Raw genomic sequence first — 24,070 nt, 5'->3', positions numbered from 1 at the left:
GACCTAACAGAACTAATTAGTGGCAAGTGCCGTCCTGGGGATTTGAAGGATCTATTTTGCACAGGAACCTTTTGATGCTGTTAAAACCTCATCTTCCATGAAGGCCTTTCTTTCATTGCATTGAATTGCAACCCAGTTGGGAAAATTTGTGATTTATTTGTACAGATTGCCATTTCTGTGCATGTATTGGGGTTTTGATGTTTTTTCCCCCTCAAAATGACTTGGCGAAATTTCCTCACTCTTTCATTTCTACAATGGATCTAAAAAGATGGAAGTTGACTAAGTGAACAAATGCTGAGAATTTTCTCTCTCTGGTCTTGTTTGGTCTGGGTAAGACTTCAAATGGCTAGTATGCAATAACAATTGTTTCTTTCCTTCTTTTTTGCTGCCTGAAGGCCTGAGCTACAATGTTTCAATAGGATTTGGGAGTATGTTCTATTTGAAATATCTGTTTTTGTGGCTAATATCAGCAGTGCATTATGTCATCCCTGCATGTACATAAGTAGAAATGCATTATCTACCTTACCTTGAACTTTTCTGATTAGAACAGTCAATTGAAACAGAGAATTCAATTAGTACAGAACAAATATTAAAGGGTGAAATGACCTTTGAGGGACCTGGCGGAATGAATTTTGTGTCATGGCCGTGTTTGTTCTAATCTCTGGCCTCCACACAGATACAAAGTGGGAGGACAGGGAAAAGAGTAGCAGTTCCCCAGATCTGATACAGCTGATATGATGGCCATAGCATCACTCTCTGCAGTGATGAAGGATGCTGTGATGAAGCATCGTATTATATTTCCAAACCGTGGGGAGAGTAAGTGGGGAAAGAGCCTCCTAGTGTGAGTCAGACCAGGCCCTGTCTACTCATTGTTTTATGTGTTTCTATTTAACCTACTGAATAGTGGAGTAAGAGGCAGTATGTCCTCCCCCTCCTCCTCCTCTTTTTCTTCTTCTTCTTCTCTTTCCAAGTAGGAGCCAAATCATAGTGTTCAGCCAACGGGAAGGCACTGCGTTCCAGTGAGCTCAGGGAATTACTGACTTCTCTTACTTACCAACATCTTGAAAATTAGCCCCTGAATGTGTTGACACTTTTGTGAACATTGGCTTTGTGATTCAGTGCTATGCCGGGCATTCTAGACATACCCCTTGCCCCCTCCAAAAACCTACAGTCCAGTTAGAGAACCAAGACGAATACACATCAAGCAGTGAGAGGAAAATACAAAATAGCCCATAATTCAGTTCTGAATGAATGATAAAGACATTAAGTGTGTGAGGGAATGATGTGAGGGGTCATCAAATGCTCCACCTGGAAGCGACAGTCGAGAGGAGAAAGTTCAAGGATGGCGAAAGCATGATATATATTTTACAGCACCGACTCCCACACCAGTGGCAGACATTGCTAATCAATCACATCACTCTTCCTTGCTGATTTCAGATCCAGCCCTCAGAACAGTCTTCCCCATTGCCCTTCCAGGAAGGGCTCTTTGTCAGAGCTGACACATGACAGAAAACATTGTTCCTTTTCCTGATCTACTTTGATCGCCTCATTTTAGATAAGGAAACAGAGGCCCATAAAGTTAGATGATGCATAAGGCCACAGAGGCTGGTGTTAGAACTTAGGTGTTCAGATTTTCATTTCAGTGTTCTTCTACCAGTACTGGGTAACTACAATGCAGAAAAAAGAATGGGGGAGATTAGGTCAATTGGAGACTAGTTGATGAAGCAAACTGGATTAGAGAGGAGAAACCAGAACAGTGAATGTCTCCTGAGACTCTAAAAGGTAGTGGTGGAGGGGCCCAGCCCTCCTTCCCACGAAGCACAATGTCTGCTGGACTTTGAGCCTGCAGTGATTTTTCTTTGACTATCCTCTCCCTCCCTCCTCACCCTCTCAGCCAATAGTGTAGCGCTCTTGATGCAATTAGCTAGAGTTGGGGCAAATTTGTCACCTTGCTGGGAAGTAGACGCATTTGATACATGCCACAGCCTGTGTAGAGGAGCATCTGGATAGCAAAGCATATTCTAAATTGTTTAAGCTTTCTGGGACAGGTATAAAAAGTATGGGCCTACGGTGAGGAAGCCAGAGGGGAGGGTGGGCCCCGTTGTCCACACCCCTTTGTGAAGGAATATCATTCCTCTCCCAAAACCCCACCTGTCGGCCTCCTTCCCTCAGCCCTCTGTCCAATTCTACAGGGAGAATGGTGCTTGAGTGGATTTGATGGGCTGTTTCTTGGATCTGTTCATGCTCTAGAAGAAAACACGGAAAGCCAGAAAAAAATCTAGCAAGAGCAGAGTCTGGCCTCTGAGCTTTTCATTTTCTTTCTCTCTCCATTCCAAGCATCAGCCTAAGGAATAAAATGAGTGGTTTGAAAGCATGTGATATGTTTTGGAGATGGGGATGAGGGATTTTTGTGCCCTAAGGAGTCAGGAGAGCTTCTAGAAACTCAAATACCAGTTGAATGTAAGGGCCTGTGTTCTACATTGGTTGTAGTTTGACTTCAGTTTGTGGACCACCCTGACCCCCTCCCCATCCTCTAGTCCTAAGAATAGAAATGAATGTGCAAGATTACAGACCATCTGATTAGCACCAATATAGTCAACAGAGATAGAATCTGGACTTGGTTTGAAATAATAGAACAAAGAGCCTTTTAGGAAAGTTGTTTGAATCCTTCAAATATTGGGCAAGAATGGCCAAATCTTGGCATTTTACCTTAAAATCAGGAAATGAGCTCTTTAGGGAACAGTTTAGGGAGGTAGTTGTCTTCTCCCCAACCCCTACCTTGTTTAGATGTGAATGAATGGTGGTTTCCATTGCCCTTCTCCACCTGTTCTTTGCTCAGATTTTTGGAGAGGTGGATTGTGCGTTGTAGAATGCACAATGACCCTGTGGTTGGATAGGGCCAAGGGGACATTCTGCCCTAAAGAATTCCTCAGGACAGGAACGGCTGGGGGCCTCCCTCAGGCTGCCTTAGTCACACGCTGTAGTCACCTGTCTCCTCTGTCCCTAATTCTGATTCTTTGTCCACTGAGGCAGAGGGGATTTAGAAGACTAGTTGGAATCCAGAGGGACAGAATGTGTCTCTTACTGAGTCCTCTGAAGGAGAGAGGGCTGCTGACCCACCTGCTACAGAGATATGGGTCAAGAAATGCCATCTGGTCCCTGACTTGGGGACAGTAAATGTTGCCTTGATGGGGAGAAACAGAAGAAATCCATCTTGAGGAACCTGCTGTCAATTCATGGAAGCCAAAGCCTGGATCACCATTAATCCATCCAGGTGTTTCCAGATTGTATCTGCAGCACAAAGAGGGCCCTGATTGTGTCGACTTCATTCTGAGAGCCTCTTAACAGCATCCTGAGCTGCAGATCAACCCTTCTCCTTGGGAAACCTCTCCTGACTTTGGCCTTGAAGATTTATGGCCTTTTCCCCACGTGAAACAGTAGCTGTGCTGGTACAGAACTTCATGCTTGGCTCTTGTCAGGTTCTACTCTCCTGGGATGACTTTCACATAGCACAGCAACTGGAGCCCGTGGCAGCTAGTGACATACCCCATCTGCCCGAGGCAGCCCCTAGCACCCACGCCCACCAGACATCAATATTCCCAAGAATGTGTTGGCCATGTATTCAGACATTTATCAGACATTCATTAAGCACATACCATGTGCCAAACTCTCTACCACAGTCTTGGAAATCAAGTTAATAAGACATGGCCTGATGGGAAGACAGTATTATAAAAAACTAGGAGGGACCCAGGGCACAGTGATGCAGTTATGCCCCCAGTTCACCTGGTTCTCCAAAGGAGGAGTGGGTGACTTTACACCAATGCCATCTGTGCTCTGCTGAACCTGAGCAAAATCATAGAGTTTTAGAGTCTCTAATCTGAGCCCTAGAGACACCTTAGTGCCTCGGCCTCACACAGCTTTAGAGAAGGGTCTTTCTTGCTCAAAACCAGACAGTTAAGCATAGGCATAGGCTGGTCAGGTGGCCCCTGGGGATTTCATTTTTGGCACAATGAGAGAATCCCAAGGCCTCATGGACCAAAGTTTGGAATCAAATCCCAGCTGATGGGCTTTCTTGACCCCTGGGGGTGGCATGGCTCTATGTCCACGTGTTCTGTGTTTGTGTGTGTGTGTTCACCGTGTTCCGTTTTCAAAGCCACATTCCCTGCACCTCCCCTCCACACTCACCACGGCCTCCAAAACAGTGTTGTAATGATTTCCCTTTCCTCCTCCCTGTGCCTGGGACTTTCTGCATCCAGTTAGGGAGTTCATACCAATAGGTAGACAGGTTCGCTGGTATGGCACCGCCAGTTCTAAGTGAACATTTAGCTGTGATAGTTTGGAGGACTTGATATACCTCCCTTATGACAGAGTTACTCAATCGAAAAGGCCAAATGGAATTAAATCAGAGGTAGTGTGTATAGCAGTGCTGTCTACACTGTAATCATTTCAATAGGTGACATTTATTGAGTGTCGACTAAACACCTAAGTCCTTTATGTGAACCAGTCATTTCATACTCACAGCCACCTAATGAGGTGGATGCTGTTATATCCTTCCTCATTTTGCAGATGAGGGATCTGAGGTCCAGAGAGGTCAAATGACATGCCTGAGGTTACCCAGCTGGCAAGGGATGATGTCCAGAACACAGACTCTCTAGCGTAGCTGCAAAGCGTACATGCCAAAGCACTCTGCTGTTATTATTATCATTATTATCTCATTCAGATCAAAGCCACTCAGTTTTCAGCCAGCATAACAGGCTGCCCTTCAGTGGTGGCATTTGTGGGCAGCCAGCCCTGAGCAGACTCAGGAAGGAGTCAAGGTCTTTAATCACAGGCAGCTGGCCCTGGACCTCACTGCTCTTTCCCCACGCTACAGAAGGGCCTGCTGGCCATTTCTCTTCCGTGCATTAACCTACCATTGAAGAAAGTCCCTTGTTAACCCGAACAGCCAGTTAATTATGTGGGAGTGAATGTAACCCAACTCCACTGATGATAAAAATGTCCCTTTTCCCCACTTCCCCAACAGGGGGCAAGGACACCATACTGTTCAGCGACCCCAGTCTCCCCACCATACAGCGGTCAAGATCCCCACTGCTGAAGTCAGTTGACCAGCCCACCGAGAACAAAGCGAATTCCAAGGATGGTGAGTGCACCTTGATTTCTTCGTGTTTGCCTGGCCCTTGCCTGCCACAGAGGAGGGACTCAGTGGACATCAGTCCCTTCTCTTTCCTGCAGCTGCTATGGCACCGGTGGGGCATCCTCACGTTTCCTCCTGTGGCTCATATGGGTTCATCTTGTTAGGAGGTTTCAGCAGAAGAATGCAGGCCCCTGCACCCTGGGACCAGTGGCGTAGAGGTTAAGAGTGGGCACTCAGGAGGTGACAGCGTGGGTTCATCTTCCAGTCCCACATGACATTGGCAGTGAGAATTTGGGCTAGTGGACTTCAGCCTCAGTTTCCTTTCCTATAAAATGGTGACATCATGATGCCAACCTTGGGGAAATCTTGGCATATTGCCTGGCACGTGGTAAGTGGTCTGGGAATCCATGGAATGGAGAGAAAAGCTTCTCCTCTACCAGCCAGACAGTTTTGGGGGCAGAGTGTTTTGAAGGGGATCCAAGACCCACCTAGGGATTCAGATGAGCCAGAAGGTGTGAAAGCCAGATCTCTTCCCATGCGACAGTCTGGTTTCCCCAAGAAGACTGTCCTTCATATCTTTGGAAGTTTTGCTTCTCTTCTTCTGCCACCCCCAGTGTGGTGGCCAGTTGCCATGGTGGCACTAGATGATCCCTACCCCTTGGTATTCATGCCCTTGTGTAGTCCTCCCCTGCACTGTATCGTGGTCGGTCCGTGTGATTAACCGAATGGAGCAGAAGTGGTAGTGTTTGACTTCTGAGGCTGGGTCGTAAAAGACATGAGACTCGTGCCTGGCTCTGTCTCTCTTGGAGTGTTCACTCTGGAGGAAGCTGGCTGCCACGTCCTAAGGATGCTCAGGGCTCACGTGGTATGGAACTGAGGCCTCCAGCCCTCAGCCACGTGAGCCATCTTGGAAGAAGATTCTCCAGCCCCAGTCAAGCCTTCAGACGCCAACAGTCCTGAGCAACAGTTTGATGAGAACCTCATGAGAGATCGTGAGCCAGAACCACTCAGCTAAACTGATCCCAGACTCCTGAGTCTTAAGCTGCTTGTTTTTAAAGTAATTTGTTACACAGCAATAGATAACTTACGTACCCAGCATGCGAGTATCAAGGTGCTTTCTTTGAACATCCACGTTTCTTCTCCATCTCTAAAGACTCATGTCTTTAAATCATCACCTCCATAAATATATTCTCAAAGTATTTTCCCCTCACTGGGCTCCGTCTGCAGAGTTATAGTCCCAGATTTCCCAGAACCTGAACTTGCCCCCTTCTACCTCTCCATCCCAAATATTCTATGGGCTTCTCAAGTGTGACACCACCAACGCTTCCTGCTTCTTCTCTGTTTTGTCACCCTCTCAGCTACTCAGGCTTGAAACTCAGAGCCATCCACCCTGTCAGCCTTCCTTCCCCACCCACAGCTGGTCTGTACCCAGCTCTTTCTGCAGAGTTCTCACACCTCTGTAGCCCCCACACCTGGCTCGGCTCAGACCCTCATCGTCCTGTCGGCATGGCTCCCCTCCTGGATTTCCTGCCTCATGGACTCTCCTTGCCTCATTCCTGTCTTCATCCTGCTACTGTAGCGTAAAGCTTTGGAGGACTGTTTGCCATCGTGTTTGTAGGCTGCTAAAAAGTCCCAAGCGGCTCTCAGCCGTCTCCCTCTTAAAATCTCAACTCTGCGAGCTGGCCTAGCCTACCTCTCTAACCTTATGATTACCTGACCTAAAAACTGTGTTCTTATCAAAATGGATTAACCCGCTGTGTCACTCAGCTAGTCCCGTGTAACAAACAAACCACCTCGAAACTTAGAACTCACAGCAACTACTGTGTGTTATTTTTCATGCATCTTTGGGTCATATGGGCAGTTCTGCTCATCAGAGCTGGTCTCAGCAAGGCTCGCTCATGCACCCTGTGTTTCGAAGCCTGCTCAAATCACTCATCCTAGTACATACATGGAGTGGTGAGAATGGAAGTCAGCACCTGTCTTGGATCTCAACAGAAAGACTCCACAAGTACATTGGGGGGGGGGATTCCTTAAGCGAGCCCCCTGACTCTGGTAGGTTCCACACTGGCCGGGAAGCAAGGCTGGGTCTTTCCAGCCAGCAGCACATGGCTGTGTGCAAGGCTGGCCTGGAACAAACGCCGTGGCCCGCTGTGTGGCCTGTAACATGTCTTGGCGGATGGCCATTCCATGCCTGCATGCATTGTCCACATGGAGATCCAAAGCCCTCTGTCTATTCTGGGCTGAGCCTAGGGGTGGGCCTGGGCCTGCTAACCTGACATGGAGCTGAGCATGGCTTGATTTTCACAAGGGCGGCTTAAGTAATGGACTGATTCAAAATGATAGCTTCCAGAGTTTCATCATTAGCTCTCATTGTTCCAGTCATCCGTCGCCAGCACTGGGTGGGAACAAGGAAGCATTTATGTAGCGGCTGTCAGCGTCCGGGATGGCCTCATCACTGTTGCATCTCTGATTAATTCCAACTGAAAGCAGCACACACTTGGGAGGACAAAGCTCATCAGAGACCAGTTAACAAAGGGAGACAAATGTCCCCTTTGGGCCAGAGGGGAAGAAAACACATTTTTAGGGGATTAGCAATCTTTTATGCAAAGACATACTGCGTCTTCATCTTTCAGGGGAAATATTTTTTGTTTCCATACTATTTGTGCCATAATGCATTATATCAGTTGATTGCCTCATCATTACTGATATGTATGTTGTTATCAATAAGCATTAATGATAATTCTGTTTGCTAAAACAGCACAGAATAGTTACTATTATTTGTAATAATATTTTCCTACTCTTGGCTAGTTCAGAAGTCTTTTATGGAAATGGCAATGCTAAGTGTCTGTTCTTAAAGGAAGAAAGAAAAGTACCACAGCTTAAGAGTTAACGGTCTGGAATCTTAGTGTTAAAGGAGGATTTCACTCCCACAGCAAGCAACCAGAGATCCTAGTGACAGTTCAACAGTTGTGACATCTTCAATAACTTTTCTTTGTCTCCTGATAATGACTTGGGTATACTCTTTGAATATCTTTGGGATAAAACAAAAGGGGGAAGGGGGCTGCTATTGATAAATCCTACTGTTGACCCATAATCCAGTCCCACCTCCTGGCCCCTGTACCTCTGTGGTCTTGAGGCTATGGAAATCTAGCCTTTCTCAGAAAAAGTAAATGCCTGATAGGGACCAAACAATAGGATTACAGCCTGTGTTCATTCTTCTCCTTACTGTGCCTGTGCTTTGGCCTATAATGAGGACAGCAGAGTTATCTTTCCTGCCCACCCCACCCCCCCTCAGAAGTTAAAAAGTTCTCCCTGGTAATCTCAGAGCTTTGCCATTTTAAAAGAGATTCATACATTTGGACATGAGCGGAATGTCATCTAAAGAAATGGCACAAGGCAAAATACCAGCAACTGCAATTCCCCAGTGTAATTTAGACCACCCTCACTTAGATGTAAATTAAGGTAGAGAAGATTAACCTGACCCACAGTAAAAACACACCGCAGATGGTTTAGGGGTTAGGTTGTTACGAGTAAGGTTAATTAATTTTTCAGGGGCACCAGAATATACTATTAAGTGTCCTGGAAGAAGTAATTTCATAAGAGTAATTTCCAGAAGGAGTTTATTCATCTCACGTTGATGAAAAATTTAGCTGCAGAAAGTACCATAATTTACTCCTTTTGAATAAAGCTTCCCCACTATGCTAGAAACATGCTCATTTTGATGCACTGTTTCTCATGTCCCCTCTACAACCACTATAAAAATTTTCATTTGTTAGTATGAAAATTATGTGATTGCTTTGCTTGAGCTACCTTAGATGTAGATAAATGTTTGTGCAAGTTAGAAATCTATTTTTCCCCCCAAAAAAGTACCATCTTAAGAACTTTCAAGATAGCAACCTGCATACTCCCTGAAATGAATACCATAAATTCATGGATTACTTTCATATATTAATGAATGATCATTAAATATATATACTAATATATTCATTTATTCATGCATTCATGTATATGCTCATACAGTCAAACTGTTTTCTGAGCCCCCACTCTTTTCTGAGCCCCCACTATAGAGCATTGGCAAAATTAAAAATCTAATCAGGCAAGATTTCATATTTAAGGCGGTTATAAGCTAACTATATGTATAAAATAAGTTGAGTGGGGAGAATAAAATACACTAAGTTCCCTAGGAGGTCTAGACACAGCCTAAGGGAATTTGGACGCTGGGACTATTACCTCTGGCCAGATTTAATCCAGTTGGCTTCATGGTAAGCCGACTGGATTACCATGGATTACCGACTGGATTACCAACTGGATTATCATTCCCTTCATATGTAAGGGAATGATAGTTGTGGAGGAATCTACCACTTAAGCCAAGGCCCTGGGGCAGGGGCAGGGCACCACGAAGGGCTCAGTGTGGCTGGAGAGCAGGGAACAAGGAGAGGACTTGCAATGTCAGGTAGAAAGGCAGACGGATGTTGGGTCATGGAAGGCCTTGGATGCCAGGTCACGAGCTTGGGCTTTGTTCATGAGGCACTGGCAGCCTTTGAATGTTTTATACCTGGGAAAAGGCATGGTGAGGTTTGTGCTTCAAGCTTGAGGTGCTTCTCAAACTGTAGTATGCACCCATGTGGCCTGGGATCTTATTAAAGTACAGACTCTGAACCAGTCATTCTGGGGCAGGGCCAGAGATCCTGCATGTCTATCATGCCCCCCCTGGGTGATGCTGCTGGTCCATGAATCCCACTGGGTGGCACAGCTTTAGGGAAGGATCCTCTCCCAACAGGTTGGATTAGTGCAGGGAGACACCAGAATCCAAGAAACCTATTAGGAACTAACCTACCTTATCCTGGATGAACAGATCTGAATGGTTATTTTCTTAAAAAATCAAGGTTTACTTAATTCACTTATTTATACATTCACATATTTCATTATAAGCACCAGTAATAGTCTCCTTTTCAGATACAGTGCTTATCGAGACCAGCGAACTCGTAGGAGAGTAATACATAGTTGTCTGTGACTGCCATAGATTTAACCCAAGGTTCAACCATTGCTCGTTAAGTCTGGGAGGAATATGAGAGAGTCCCTCCCTGATTTGTATCTGAGAAACAGAGGCCAGGCAAGGCACCCTGATCACAAAGAAATGATCAGGAAATGGGGACTAAACACCAGCACTCTGGGCTCCTGCTTCTTGCCCATCCCCCTCCTCTAGAGCAGCTCTAGAATCTCTGTTCTGTAGAGAAGGGGTTTAGGGTCATCAGTTCAGTGGGGGAGGGAGCAATTATGCACACCATTTCATTGGAAATTGAGGGGACATCAGGGGTCAGTCTTAAGAATGAGGCTGATAGAGAAGAATTTGAGGGAGCGGGTTGCCACTGACTCCCTCCCAGACCATCCAGCTTCCCATCCTGAAGACTGCCAGAACCTTTGTTCATTACTAGAGAACCCCAGGTCTCCCCTGTGCTGCAGAACCAACACACCCTGTGTCCTCAGTTTGAACATTTAATGCGCACCTGGAGCCTCTGTTAGCAGTGGGCCTAGCTAAGCAGGCCCCTGAGAAGGGTGGATATGGACGTGGCCCTTGCCCTCCAATCACGACACAGGGATCACTAGAGTGCCGCTCAGTTCTTCGGCCTGGGTCCCGTGTTCCCCCTCAGCCCCAGTGCCCTGCAGGGGGGACCCAGCAACAGTGTCTCCTTTCCCGGAGGTCCCCGTGCCAGTGTGCGGGGCGGGAGGGTGGCAGCAGAGGGGAGGTGACTGACTTGCTGCCAGAGATTGAATGCTGCCCTCGTTCTGTTTCCAGGGGAGGTTCAGAAGCAGGAAGGAGATGAAAGTCGTGCCGCTGCCGAGGCGTTGACAGCGCCCGAGGATGCCGGGAGACCCGCTGTCAACTCCCCGGCAAACCCCAGCCTCAGGAACCAACGCAAGCTCTTTCATCCTTCATTACCCCGGTTACCTTCTGAGGAAGAAGAAGTAAACAAGCTTGGAAGGGAAATAATTAAACTGACAAAGGAGCAGGCAGCTGCAGAACCGAAAGAGGTCAGAGGAGCGAGTCTCGTGGAGGGTCAGAGGAGCGAGAGGGGGCCGAGCGTGCCAGGCCTGGCCTCGGGCGGGGAGCCCCCCACACCTCAGCTGGACTCCTCCGAGCCCAGCCAGCCAGCCGCCGAAGCTTCCACGCCGGAAGACGGCAAAGGGATCCCCGAGGGCAGGGGCACGAGGAGCACTGTGCAAACGTGAAGGGGAAAGGGACCCGACAGGATGACACGTCGAAAGCCCTGGGACAGCGAGGAATGACAAGTCAGGACAGCGCGCCCAAGCCGCCTTCTCCTAAAACACCTGCGAGTCTGCAAGTGAGAACACGCTCTGATCCTGTTGCAAGCTGTGAACAGTCTGAGGATGCCAGAACAGTTTGATTTATTAAACACGGAGCCTCAAGCTTCTCAGTGTCATCCCTTTCTGCCGAAGCCGCGCGGCCGTGAACACCGTGAACGTGGGAATGGCGTCCACCATGGCGCTGGTTTTCAGTTTCCGTCTTCTTGTCAGCCTTTTGTTTTGTCAGAGATAAGATGTTTTCCTATTAGCCTTTCATGTTGTCGGTCAAAAGTATGGGAAGAGCTAGGAACCGATGGGGTTTTGAATCAGGTTCCTGTCTTGGTAAAGGTTCGGCGGCTGGAGAGGAAGGTGTAATTGGGCAGAACGTGTCCACCGCCGCTGCCCAGCACGCCAGGCCCTGCAGGGAGGGCCGGCCCGGCGCGGGTGTGCTTGGCTCCCTGCCCCCAGCACTGCCTGTCACCGCGTGGACTGGCAGGTGGAAAGGGACTTAGCAGGCTGGGAAGAGAAGGTGGGGCTTCTGGTTTGAAATCCACAGCCCCCTGCTGAGGCCCGCTTGCTGACTGCCAGAGCTCGGTGTTCCGGCTATAAACCTGGAGGATTAATTGATCCAAAGTGACTGGGGGAGGGGACTCTCGATGGGGGTCTGAGAATTTTTTGTTTGTTTGTTTCTGAGATGAGATGAGAGTTAGAACCTGGAAATGCTAGTTCTCTCCATTCAACCTGTCCTGCGTAGAGGATGTTACGGCCATTTCAGGTTTGGGGGGGGACTAGCTGCTCAGGGCCAGTCTAGTTTCCTGTACCACCAGAGACCTCCATCCCTCCACAGGTCCTGAGATTTCCAAGACAGGACACAGAGCTCATGGCCCGATAGGGGGAAGAGAGAGGAAAACAACAGAACTTAAAGAACTTCATTACTGCATTGTAAGGGGGACTGTGGAACCAAGTCCAAGGGTGGGGAAGGAGGGCGTGGTCAATCCTATATGGTGTTTTTTCTTTTGGAATAAAAATGAGCTTTTCTAGGTGGCATCCGGCACTGCAGAAAATTAAACGATCATCCAACCATAGACCTTTCTTTGAGCTGAACTCAGTCCGTTTCCCCAGGACAGCCTGATAGCAGATCCCGAAGTTCAGAGGGCCTCTGAGAGCACGAATCGCTCCTCTGAGCGCCTCCTGCAGGAAAAAGAGAGGCTGCCACAGTGGTAGAGACTGAAAATTCATCTTAAAAATCCAGTGTTTATTCCAGGCTCGAGATCTCAGGTGTGATGCCTGCACATGAGGGCCAGCCCACGCCGCCGCGTCCCTGCCGGGTTGCATGCCTGCGTCACTCTGCTAGCAGGATGGAAGCCCCATCAGGGTTGTGCTGCCTCGCTCTGAAGGAGGGCAAAGTGCAGCACAGAGGGACCCAGTCCTTTGTCCGGTGCACACTGCGTGGGCCGCCAGCCGCTTTGGCCACCCCTGTCTAGAAGATGGGAGCATGCTGCAGTCAGTGCTGTGTTGCTGCTGGCGAGGAGGACATGCCACCAGCCCTGCCCACTGGGCTCCCATGCTCCAGTCTTCCCTCTGCATTCCAGCCTATGCCCCACCCCCAGGCCCACTTACCCCCCAGGGGAAATCGCTTCTGCAGCTGCAGAGCTTGCACAGACCAGCAGTCACAGTAATGATTTTTCTGCTGGACTGGGCCTTAACTATATGCAAATGTTTAGCACTACTGCATAGGATGGCAGAGCTACCAAAGGAAAATGCAGCCAAATTAAATACAATGATAATAAAAAGACAGTCAGACATGTGCACATCTTCAGGGCCCATTCATCGCCTTCTGGAAAGCAGGGTTTATAGTAAACTTCAACACATTCCATCAGGATCAGGGAAACTGCAGTGTATCCCAAAGAGTCTGGGGTTCAGGGCAGGGGGCAGGGTTCACAGGTAGCGGTCACCTAAACTCTGCGTGTGCAGACAGCCAGGAGCGTCTGTGTTATTAGATGGAATGGGAGCCAATGGGTCGATCCTGTCCCAGGTGTAACCAATGACAGCACCCCATAGACATAGGTGACACTGTCCCATCTCTGCTACCGCCACCAGCATGGTTCTTCTGTTCCACAGACATTAAAGGGAGTTTTGGCAATTACTTGTGGTTGTCCTTTGTCTTTTTAGGAGTCATTGTGAAAGGGTGCAGCATGCTGTCCCCTGCTCTTCCAGATAAGCCTGCACCAGTCATGTATTCTCAGTTCCAAGTCACTTACTGAAACTTAAACAATAAGGAAATGAATTCTGTTGCATAACAAGAACTTCAGAAGTAGGGCGTTCCAGGGCTGGTTCATTCAAGAAAGTCATCAAGGACCTGGGTTTTCATCTTCCTGTTCTACCTGCCTCCTTATCAGCTGCCCCTACATGATGGTAGGACGGCTGCCGCAGCTCCAGACAGCACGTGTTCCCACGTATGTCCAAAGGCAGAAGGAAGCTTCTCCACACATATGTGTGTGTGTGTTTTAAAGGCAACAAACCCAGTTCCTGCCACATTGTGTTGGTCAGAATTGTCACAGGCTGATATGCCCCTGTCATGTAACTATGTCTAAACCAGTCCTTAGCAAGGGAGGTGATATTACCATGATCTGTTTAGGTTTCTCAAGATTCCCCTTCTGAGTTGGGTAGGGGCCCCATCCCTAGACATGCAGATTCCAAAAGGGTGAACACTGGAACAAAACCATGTCTTCGGAAGTGTTTGCTGAGAAAAACGCCATCTCATCCCTCTGCCCCCGCCTCCCCGCCACCTGCTTCTGTCCTCTTTTGTAGGTGGAACGTTCCCACCTTTGTTTGCCTCCTCAAGCGTGTGTGTGTCCTTCCATTATTTTTCCAGCTGGGTTGCCAGCAGAATGCAGAACAGTCTGGATAAATGAAACAGAGCTGACAGGTCTCTTAATGAAAGCTTGTTTGCACGCTCTGCCTTTCTTGTGATCGCTCTGTACCTGAGAGCCTTTAGGTGTGGATTTTTACATATGAGTGTTTGTCTTGCTTTTAATTAAGGCTCATAGAAATGGATTGGCTTTTGTAAAGCAGGCGTTTCTCATCCCCGGCTCTTCCCAGGCCTCCTCTGTCCACCTTCCCCTCTCCTCCCCCGCCCTCCTGCTGCTCCCACAGCCATTCCCGAAGCCTCTCTAGCTGGGAGGCACAATGCCTGCGGGCCGTGCCTCCCTGTTGGCAGTCTAGAGCAAGCCCAATGGTTTGCCCATCACTGATCCTCTTCTGTGCCCTCACCCCAAACACACACCACCATCATGACATCACGACGGGAAGTCCTGGGAAAGGGTTCTGCTGTCTGTTCTTCATGTATTGGAGTAAGTTTTTATGTGTTATTCCTACTGGGAGTATTTGCACCCCCATTCACAGTGTGGCATGAAAAGTTCTATCTCCTCTTTAAGGAAGTTCAGAGACCAGCTACTTGTTCATTGGAGTTCTCTGGCTTGTCTCTTTAAAATTACAGCCCACCTTTTGCTCCTCTTGGTTTTATGCACCTCCAAAATATGAAGGGCTGTCTTGACTTCACTGTTTTCCGGAAACCCTGTGGATGACGTGGTTCCCTTCTTGGAAAATGGTCTCTATTTGAGCACCTTCTCCCTCTGCTTTCATTCTGGAAGCCTCCATTTAGAACAATCCTCCTCCTTAATAATACTGAGGGTAACTTCAGACGGCTCCAAGTAGGATGTCGAAAAGCCAAAGCATTGCCCCAAACTCACTACTTTAATATATTCCTTTTTTTTCCATATGTCTTTCTGAACGGAGAAAAAATTATAGATCAGAGAGATGCAAGTGGGAGCTCAGTAGTGAATCTGCTTAGAAATGAAAAGCAGAAAAAATAGGAAGGACCTGCCTCTCAATATTGTGGTTGCTCAAAAAAACAAAACAAAACAAGCTGATACGGCATGAAGGCAATTTAAAATGATAGATATAGATGTGCAGCCTTACACTTCATATCCCCTCTTTACTAAATGAGAATTGTTTGGATGCAGAGGGAAAGTTTGCATAACACTGAAAAGTTTGCCTTTCTGGAATCTATGTGAGCTCAGGAATATATTTTGGGATCTTAGCAGAGGCCAGTGATAGCCTATTAAATTTAAAACAATTGGCTTAAAAAAAAAAAAAACCCAGCTGCTATTTTGTAGTTTTATTTAAAGAATGAAGTAACTCCTATTCATTTGCAGACCTTGCTTTATTGGATTCTGTGGTCACCATGTATCATAACTGTATCTTTTTTGTTACCTGAAATAAAAATGTGGTAATTTTCCTGATATAGATGATTAATTATCTTTATTATTTGCTTCCTTCTCCCTCACCACCCCACCCTCACTGCAGGCCAAGCATAGGCTGAGCATTACTGCTAGCATATTGTAGCAACTTATCAGTTGCAATCTGTCACCTAAAATTATTTGATCATATGGTAGTCATGAAAAAATATGGAGAATGTAAAGATTTTATGCATTCAGTCAAAAAAGGCAGATCTAAAATCAGTTAGTTTATTTCCTGCAGTCTTTCAAGTTGACCAAAGCACTCACTGATTTGCTCTATTTTCTTACGTTTTTAGTATTTCTGTATATATGCACTAAAAAGCCCCACTCGGAAAAAAAATTCATTGCAATTCTGAGAAAAAGCTTATCCTAAACATCTAAAGATAGCATTTCTAATTATTGTCTACATTGTGTTTAAACTGTGCAAACTTGAGCGTTCTTCTCACTTTACCAGCTGTGTCTAGGTAGAGTCATTACATCAAATGCTTCTAATTTTACAAAAAGAAATCAAAACAAGTGTGTGTTTAAGTCCCAGTGACAAATGCAAACCCTGTGAGTCAAATAGGCAAACTGATTAGCAAGCTGGCTGAGAAGTCAAAACAGCAAATATAAGGAGATTAACAAAATAGATCTGTAAGATGAGAGGAGTAAAAATAGACTCCAGGGGCCAAGTGGGGTCCAATGGGCGGCTTTGGTGGCACACATATGGTTCTGTGCCAAGAACCAGATGTCTGCCTGTATGGCCCACAATCTCCCCTTCATCCTAGGTCCCCTCCCCCAGGAGTTGGGATCGCACAGTTCATGCCATCCAGCTATTCAATGGATGCAGAAATCCTTGTTAGAAACCTCAGAGGTAGCAACCTTTTCTTCGCTTGAATCCTAGTTGCACGACACTCTCGGCCCTACAGGGCCGCCCCATCTATTTATTAGTAGGTAGCTATTTTCCTGACCTTAGCCATTGTTATTCATTAGACATTTGTTAGATCCTTATTAGGTGTGTATGCTATGCTATGCACCTCTCATAAATGATACTCCTATTTAATCCTCAAAACAATCCGGTGTGATGATCTTATTTTACCCAGCCTCAGAGAGGTTAAGTGACTTGTTCAGGTCACACAGCTCGTAAGTGTGGCAGAGCTGAGGTTCAAATGGCCCTTTCTAACGGAGCCTGGGTTGTCAACCACCATGCTATATGCATTCCTTGCCCTTAGCGTGAACTGTAATTTGTCCTCCTATTATCTTCTGTTTGTTTCTTGGGCCTGGAGGCCCCCAGGATAGTTTACCAACCTTATTCCCATAATAAAACAGAACAGAAATGAAGTGACTCGCTTGGGTGTCTCTTCAACCCCGTCTAGGGGCCCAAGGGTTGTGGAGAGAGAAACTAGGAACAGAAGGTTCCTAGTTCCAGAAGGTTCCTAGGTGATGAGAAGCACCAGCCTCCTGCAGAAAAGGTCTAAAACTGCCCTTGATGGTCCCGAATTAACTATAATCTGGGCAGCAGAGTAGAAGATGGGGTGTTTGGCATTTTATTCCTCCCCACTGTGTGTTCCTATGTAATTGCTGTCTCATTTTCACAACTTTTAATTGTGGGGATGGGCAAACACATCCATTTGAGATCAGGATATTTAAAGACTCCTCTGCCCCTTCCCTGTCAGTGCCGACCTGTGTGGATCAAGCCAGTATTTCAGACAAGTGAGAGCCAGTTGGTGGAGCAAAGTCACCAGGCAGTAGCCTTTCCCTCCAGCTGTCACTTGGGTTCAAGGCAAGATTTTAAAATAACAAATTAGTCCTAGCTAGAGGTAAAAATAACCACTGGGGATGGGTTTCTGGCTGCGGCTCAGTTTGACTCACTGCCTTAGGCGTCTGGGAGAAATGGAAACTGCCTCTCAGTAACCAGGGTGGAAAAGCCACCGCTGAGAAGTGAGACTACCCTGGCAGGTGACAAAGTTACTGCAAGTACTTTTATTCTGTGAATGAAGGTGTATACTCAAGACTGTTCTAGTCTGCGTGTAGATTATAGTTTTCAAAATGGAAAGCTGAACCCCCAACAAGCCTTAATCAAACTCAGCCTGCCTTCGGTCCTGGTCGTGCAGAATGCTGACGACTTCAGACACCAACCCAACCCCCTGTAACCTGCCCAGTTGCGTGGCTTCATCAGCACTTGTCTGACATCTAGGTAAGGGACCCACGGCTGCACATGGAGGCAGATGTGAGAAGCCACCACCCAGCTGAGTCTGCACGAGCCTCATCCCCTCCCAGGCCAGTGGCTCCAGTGTCAGAATCACCCAGAAGTTTGTCGGAAATAAATTTTCTCCTCTCTCTTTGGATTCCACCACTCTGGGCTGTATCCTAGGAAGCTGTATTTTTTTTTCTTAACTTCCCTGAGTGATTCTGATGATCTCCATGTTGGAGCCACACCAAATGGCAGGACAGTCAGTGACTGAACATTGTTACATTGTTGCCTGCAGGGTTGGGGAGGGGAGGATAAGAAGTCCTGCACCAGTATGAGAAATATTTTTGCCGTCTCAAAAAGAAAAAAAAAAAAAGCTGAGCCTGGGAGAGAAGTCTCAAAGGAACAAAGGAAAGTAACCAAGACCTCCATGCGGTACTGAATTGGAGTTTTTAATGTGCAACACAAAGATCGCCAAACATCCCCCAAAAGAACAGCTTTCCCTGGAGTGGCGGCGGATGGGACACAGCTGAAGATGCCGGGTGGGGGCAGGGGGCTGACTTCGGACTGCAGTGGCTAGCTGGCCTCAGGGGCAGTGGTGAGCGGGGACAGGGGGACCCTAGGCGACCTCAGGAGGGGTCTCAGAGTGCCTAGGAGGGACGTGAAGGAAGGGGAAAGGGGAGGTCGTCAGGGCACAGGGAGGTCTCAGGGCTCATAGGGTGGGGATGGGGGTCCAGGAGACCCTGGGGTGCACGGGGTATTTCAGTACAACTGGAGGCCCTCAGGGCTACCGGACGCGGAGCTAGGAGGGCCTGAGCAGCCCTCAGGATGGAAGGGAAGGGCGGGTGTCTCAGCACACTCAGGGAGACCTCGAGTGGAGAGGGTTTGTGGGGGAGAGCTCAGCCATGGTGAAGGCGAGACGTCGGGGTGGGTGTCTCTGGGAGCGGAGGGAGAACTCAGGGGCGGGTGGGGGCCCGGGAGCCCGCGGGGTGCTCAGGCGGCCGTGCACTCGCTGTCGCGCCGCCGCTTCTTGCGCTCGGCGTTCTCCCGCTCCTTTTGCGCCCAGGGCGCGGGCCCGCTCAGGCCCACCACGCAGCAGGCCAGCCGGCGGCCCGCGTTGCCGTTCTCCACGCTGGCCTGGTTGCCGCCGCGGCCCAGGTCGTCCACGCCGGCGTGGACCACCACGGCGCGGCCCACGATGGAGTGCGGGCCCGCGAGCGACGCGGCCAGGTTGGCGCGGTGCTTCCAGAGGCGGCCGTCGCGCACGGCGAAGTTGCCGAAGTCGCCCGGGTGCTGCGGGTGCGGCACGGCCAGCGGGTTGTAGTGGGGCCCGGTGGACTCACAGCCCTGGCTCAGGTCCCCGAACTGGTGCACGTGGATGGCGCGGCTGGAGTTGCTGGGCTCGGCCGGGAAGCCCGCCAGGTCGAAGAAGGCCTCGAGCCTGGCGCCGGGGTCCAGCTGCCGGAAGAGGACCAGGCCGGTGACGCGCGGCTGCGCGGCGTCCGCCGAGGCCCACGGCTGCACGCGGCAGGCGGCGTAGAGCGGGGCGTCGCCGTCCTCCTTGCGCCGCGTGACCTCCTGCCAGATGTCCGTCACTTTGGCGTGCATGTCTCGGATCTGCTCCCCCAGGTCCAGGTCCGCGTCCGTGCCGGCGACCGAGGCCCTGGCCGCCAGGAGCAGGCAGGCACACAGCAGCGCCAGCATGGCGGCTCGGCACCTGCGGGCGCCCCCGCGGGGTGGGGGCAGAGCGAGCCTTAGTCACTTGCAATACAATCTCAGGGACCCCGTCGCCAGAGACCCAACCCTCCAGCCCAGCCCCCAAGCGGCCTCCTTGCCCGGAACAATTCATGCATTTGGCAGGTGTTCCTCCAGGGCCGGCCGCGTGCCCGCACTGCGTCAGTGCTGTGGGCATAAAGGTGGCTGAGGGCGCGGTGGCTCACGCCTGTAATCCTAGCACTCTGGGAGGCCGAGGCCGGCGGATTGCTCGAGGTCAGGAGTTCAAAACCAGCCTGAGCAAGAGCGAGACCCCCGTCTCTACTAAAAATAGAAAGAAATTAATTGACCAACTAAAATATATATATATATATATACAAAAAATTAGCCGGGCATGGTGGCGCATGCCTGTAGTCCCAGCCACTTGGGAGGCTGAGGCAGAAGGATCACTTAATCCCAGGAGATTGAGGTTGCTGTGAGCTAGGCTGACATGTCATGGGACTCTAGCCTGGGCAACAAAGTGAGACTCTGTTTCAAAAAAAAAAAAAAAAAGGGTGGATGAGAGCAGATCTCAGGAGGCTCGCAAATGGTCGTGGTTCTCTCAAGTCCTATCTCCATGGAGTGGAGGGCGCCTCGTGGTCCTTCCGTAGCCGGGCCTCCGGGCTCCTCCTCTGGTCCCTCGGCATCCTTTTTCTACATCCTCCCTTTCAGACACAGAGGTAAGACTTGCTGTCCCTGCCTTCTCCGTCTTTGCGTGTGCTGTGTCTTCCCTGTGAAGTGTCTTCTCGCTGGCCTCTGCTACACTCAGTAGACTTGGAGCTTCTTAGAGACAGAAACTCAAGTTTTATTCATAAGTATCCTCAGCTCCTGAGCAGACACCTGACAATAGGAGAAATCTAATACGGGATTGTTGAATGAGGAGTTCAGTGAGGGACAGACACGTCATTAAATCATTCCAACACAATCGTACGATTGAAAGATGGGGCCTTGTGCTGAGGAAGAACGGAGAAGGTAGTGCCCTTCTGCCTGGGGGACTCCAGGAAGGCTTCCCAGAGGAGGTGACTTTTGAGCAGGGTCCCACAAGATGAGTAGGAGTTCCGGCCAAGCCAGGAATGAAGCCCATTTCAGAGCATACTGCTGGTGGAAATTTTTAAGGAAAAAGGTGGGTGATGAGATAGTTCACCAAGAGATGGGATGTGGGCTGGACTTTGGGATGGAAGGAAAGGGGAGGAAGAATGGGAGTGAGTAGTCCAGGGGGAGATGGAGACAGGGATCGAGTTAGGGGGCTGTTGTGGTAACCCAAGCTGGAAGCAACAAAAGCTGTCACCAAAGTGGAGGCAGCAAACACAGAGGAGGGCACGTGTTTGGGAGACACCTTGGGTAGTTTTGACAAGAGGGAAGGTAAACGAGCAGCTGCTGATGACGAAGGTTCTCAGCAGGGGACACTAAGTGGACAGAGGGTGGTTACCAGGTCCTGAGAAGAAGGGAGAGAGGACGAGTACAGCCCGAGCCTGCTCAGGGTGCCAGGTGGGGAGACACTTGGGCAACTGTTGGAAACTCAGGTCTGGCCCTTAGAAGAAGAGATGAAGCAGGGGTTCTCAGTGTTGAATGCACATCGGATTTTGGTTTCTAAAAATCAGATTGCTCAAGCCCCACCCCAGTAGATTCTGATACAGTGAGTTTGATTTTTTAAAAAGAAAGAAAAAAAAAACTCCATCAAAGATTCTAGGGGCGCAGCCAGGAATGACAAAGTCAGACACAGATTTGAATCCCAATTCCAACATATACTAACTGTAACTTCATGGGTCACTGACTCTTAGCCTCAGGTTCCTTACCTGTAAAATAAGGCCAGCAGTACCACTGCAGATCTCAGTGAGGATTAAATGAGATATAAGCCAAGCTATTTTCACATTTTTAAATCTGCCCACAGGGATTAATGCTACCTCCAAAGAACTAGTTTGGAGGCCAACTGCATTTTCAAGGGCCTTCTCCAACTCTAAATAGGTGCCATTTAAAAAACAAACTTGGAGATTGAGTACTTATTCTTAACTATTACAGAAAGGAAATTTAGTATGGTCATTAAAAGAATGGATTCTGGGTCTCACCTTTTGGATCTAAAGCCTGACTACCACTTGCTTTCTAAGGGCTAGCTGTTACCGTTATTTTTATTGCAGAAGAGCAGATTCAGTGCTGGACTGCAAACTGTACGCTGGCCCACCTCTTCTCTCAACCTCAGTTTTCTCATCTGCAAATAGGGGTAATAGTACATACTTATCTTGGAGGCTTGCTGTGAGGCTGGGAAGAATTAGAATTGCTAACGCTTAGTGAACACACATGCCACGCACTGTTAAAAGCACTTTGCATGCGTTAATTTATTTCATCCTTGCAAGAACATGATGCAGTAGGTGCTATCATCATCCCTATTCTAAAGCGTGGGAAACTGAGGCACGGAGAGGCGAGTGTCCTGCCCAAGGGTTACACTTTCGATGAATAACTGAGGGCAGGATTTGAAAGCGTGTGCTCTGCTCCAAGCCCAAGGTTTAGGCACCGCAGCGTGCAGCTCTTATCTAGGGCACAGAGCCCGGTGCATAGAAAGTTCTCAGGAAGTGGCAGCTCCTAGCCATCATAGAGAAGCTTCTGGTAGAGACATGGGGACCATTCACTGATGGAGGCTGTGGGGGCCACAGGAGGAGGAGGAGGTGCCCGGGAAAGACTCCAAGAAGGAATAGCCAGACAAGAGAAGCAGAGAAAGTAACATCAAGGGACCCCACTAAATGGCACGGACTAGTGTGGTGCTACCACCCGAGTCCCCAGGGGGCAGGCCAGGGAGTGGGGACACCCCTGCCAGACCTCGGCCTCAAGGTCCCCGTCACCGTGCCGAGGCAGTTCTGCCACTGAGGGGGTCTCTGCTGCTTGGGAATCTCTTCCTTGAAAATGCAGAGCGAAGCCAGATTGTGTTGGGTGTGTCACTGAGCTTTCTTTCTCAAGAGTCTTTGGGTAATAGGCATTTTGAGATGTTTTTCTCTTCAAACAAAAAGAAGAAAATTCTTCCTTGTTCCTCAAATGCAGGTGAACTCTGACACCTGTTTCTCACGCCTTTCGCTCCTCCCCCCCTCGGAGGTCACCTTCAGAAGGCTCAGTTTGGGCTGTGAATGACCAAGAGGTTTTTTTATTTTTTGAAGGTCTGCTTTCTGCACGGGTCTGGAGGGAAGGACAGGTTTTTATCAGAGAAAGGGGACAGAGGTCCTTGTCCTGAACCAAAGGGTTCTGGCCACCACGCCTGTTTCTCCTTCCTGGGTTTGTGCGAGGGAAGGACGTGACCCTCTTAAGCTTTGTCTCTGCTTTGAGCCCTCAGCCCGCTCCTAGGAGGAGCCCTTGCTGAGGGTCCGGGCTGGCCAGGCCCTCCCCACCTTCCTGAGCAGGTGGCTTTTGGAGCCCCTGAGCTTCCTCCGCTGCTCCCGACACCCAACCCACGCGGCATCTAGAAACGCGGCCTTCGTCACTCTAACACCAAAGTCCTCGTGGCCTGATCCTTGCAGGTGGGAAGGAGGAAGAGTTTCTTTCTCCCCCATTGCCTTCCTGCCCCTGACCTTCACCTCCCCGCCCGCCCCCTCAGAGCAGCCAGGCCGGTTAGGAGGTGTGCTTCCCTCATGAAGATGATCAGATATGTTCCCAGGAAGACGCCCTCCGCCCCACCCTGGCTTCAGACTCCTAATAAGCGCACTCTGAGAAGAACAGATGAACCTCAACTCGGCACCCACCTTTCTGGCTCTTCCAAGAGGCCTTTCCCGCCGAGAAGGAGCAGCACCCAGCCGGCCGCAGGAACACAGGCTGAGCCGGGCGGCCGGCTGTTTGTGAGTGCGGGAGGCCAGCCCAGGGGAGTGGTCAGCGAGGCAGCAAGGTCATTGGGCCGGTTTGGGGAGGAAGAGCCGGCCAGACTGCCCCTCACTGCAGAATTGCCTCACCTCCTCCCCTGCTCTGTCCCGTCTCCCCCACCCCTTCCATCCCTGGGTTCCCCTGCCAAGCATGCCTTTCTGTGACTTCACCGGCTTGTGCAGACGTAGCTGGTGACCTTCAGCATGCAGCAGGGGAATAAAAATGAGAAAGAAAATAGCCTGTTTGGAGAAGTGCACAGTGGCCTCTTTATTGAGAGGTCTTTCGCTTTCCTCTGATCTCCTCGGCTCTTGTCGTATTTTTGCTGGATGCTACCATCTAGGATGGTCCCGGGCACCTGGCACACGTGCAGGTGTTGGCTCCAGAACTGTGCTGTCAGGCCTGCTAGATGTGAGCGGTGGGTGTGGCAGGGATGACACCCTCGGGCTGCAGCGTCCCAGCCTTGTCACTTCCTCGCTGTGTGCTCCAGGACCAGCTACGACACCCCTGCACCTCCCTTTCAACATCTGTGAAATGGGGGTGCGGTACTGTCCCCCCACCCCGTGGTTGCCA

General features: G+C 49.3%; 2 protein-coding genes across 3 annotated transcripts in view; one reads left to right on the top strand and one right to left on the bottom strand.

The window, feature by feature from the left end:
- CCDC149 (coiled-coil domain containing 149) overlaps window positions 1-13,586 on the top strand; it is a 97,382-nt gene extending 83,796 nt beyond the window's left edge. The window contains exons 11-13 of one of the 2 annotated variants that reach the window (XM_012737471.3): window positions 396-428; window positions 5,024-5,140; window positions 10,932-13,586. In XM_012737471.3, coding sequence (XP_012592925.1) covers window positions 396-428; window positions 5,024-5,140; window positions 10,932-11,365 — 584 coding nt within the window. In that variant the 3' untranslated portion in view covers window positions 11,366-13,586. The remainder of the gene's footprint in view (window positions 1-395; window positions 429-5,023; window positions 5,141-10,931) is intronic. The other variant, XM_012737473.3, reaches the window with a different exon arrangement.
- A 4,756-nt stretch (window positions 13,587-18,342) lies between these two features.
- On the bottom strand, window positions 18,343-23,513 carry SOD3 (superoxide dismutase 3). The gene is made up of 2 exons (XM_012737476.3): window positions 23,386-23,513; window positions 18,343-19,628 (listed from the first exon to the last, which is right to left on the bottom strand). Exon 2 carries the CDS (start codon window positions 19,613-19,615, stop codon window positions 18,905-18,907), a length of 711 nt encoding a protein of 236 aa, XP_012592930.1. The 5' UTR covers window positions 19,616-19,628; window positions 23,386-23,513; the 3' UTR covers window positions 18,343-18,904.
- Window positions 23,514-24,070: the final 557 nt, after the last annotated feature.

Source organism: Microcebus murinus, chromosome 3 (genome assembly GCF_040939455.1).
Source record: "Microcebus murinus isolate Inina chromosome 3, M.murinus_Inina_mat1.0, whole genome shotgun sequence".
In the NCBI taxonomy this organism is placed as follows: domain Eukaryota; kingdom Metazoa; phylum Chordata; class Mammalia; order Primates; family Cheirogaleidae; genus Microcebus; species Microcebus murinus.
The sequence above is the reverse complement of the archived record's forward strand: the minus strand, read 5'-3'. Positions and strand labels throughout refer to the sequence as shown.

Bases quoted from the DNA above. Each gene is read 5' to 3' on its own strand.
- SOD3 (XM_012737476.3), bottom strand. From the start codon at position 19,615: ATGCTGGCGCTGCTGTGTGCCTGCCTGCTCCTGGCGGCCAGGGCCTCG.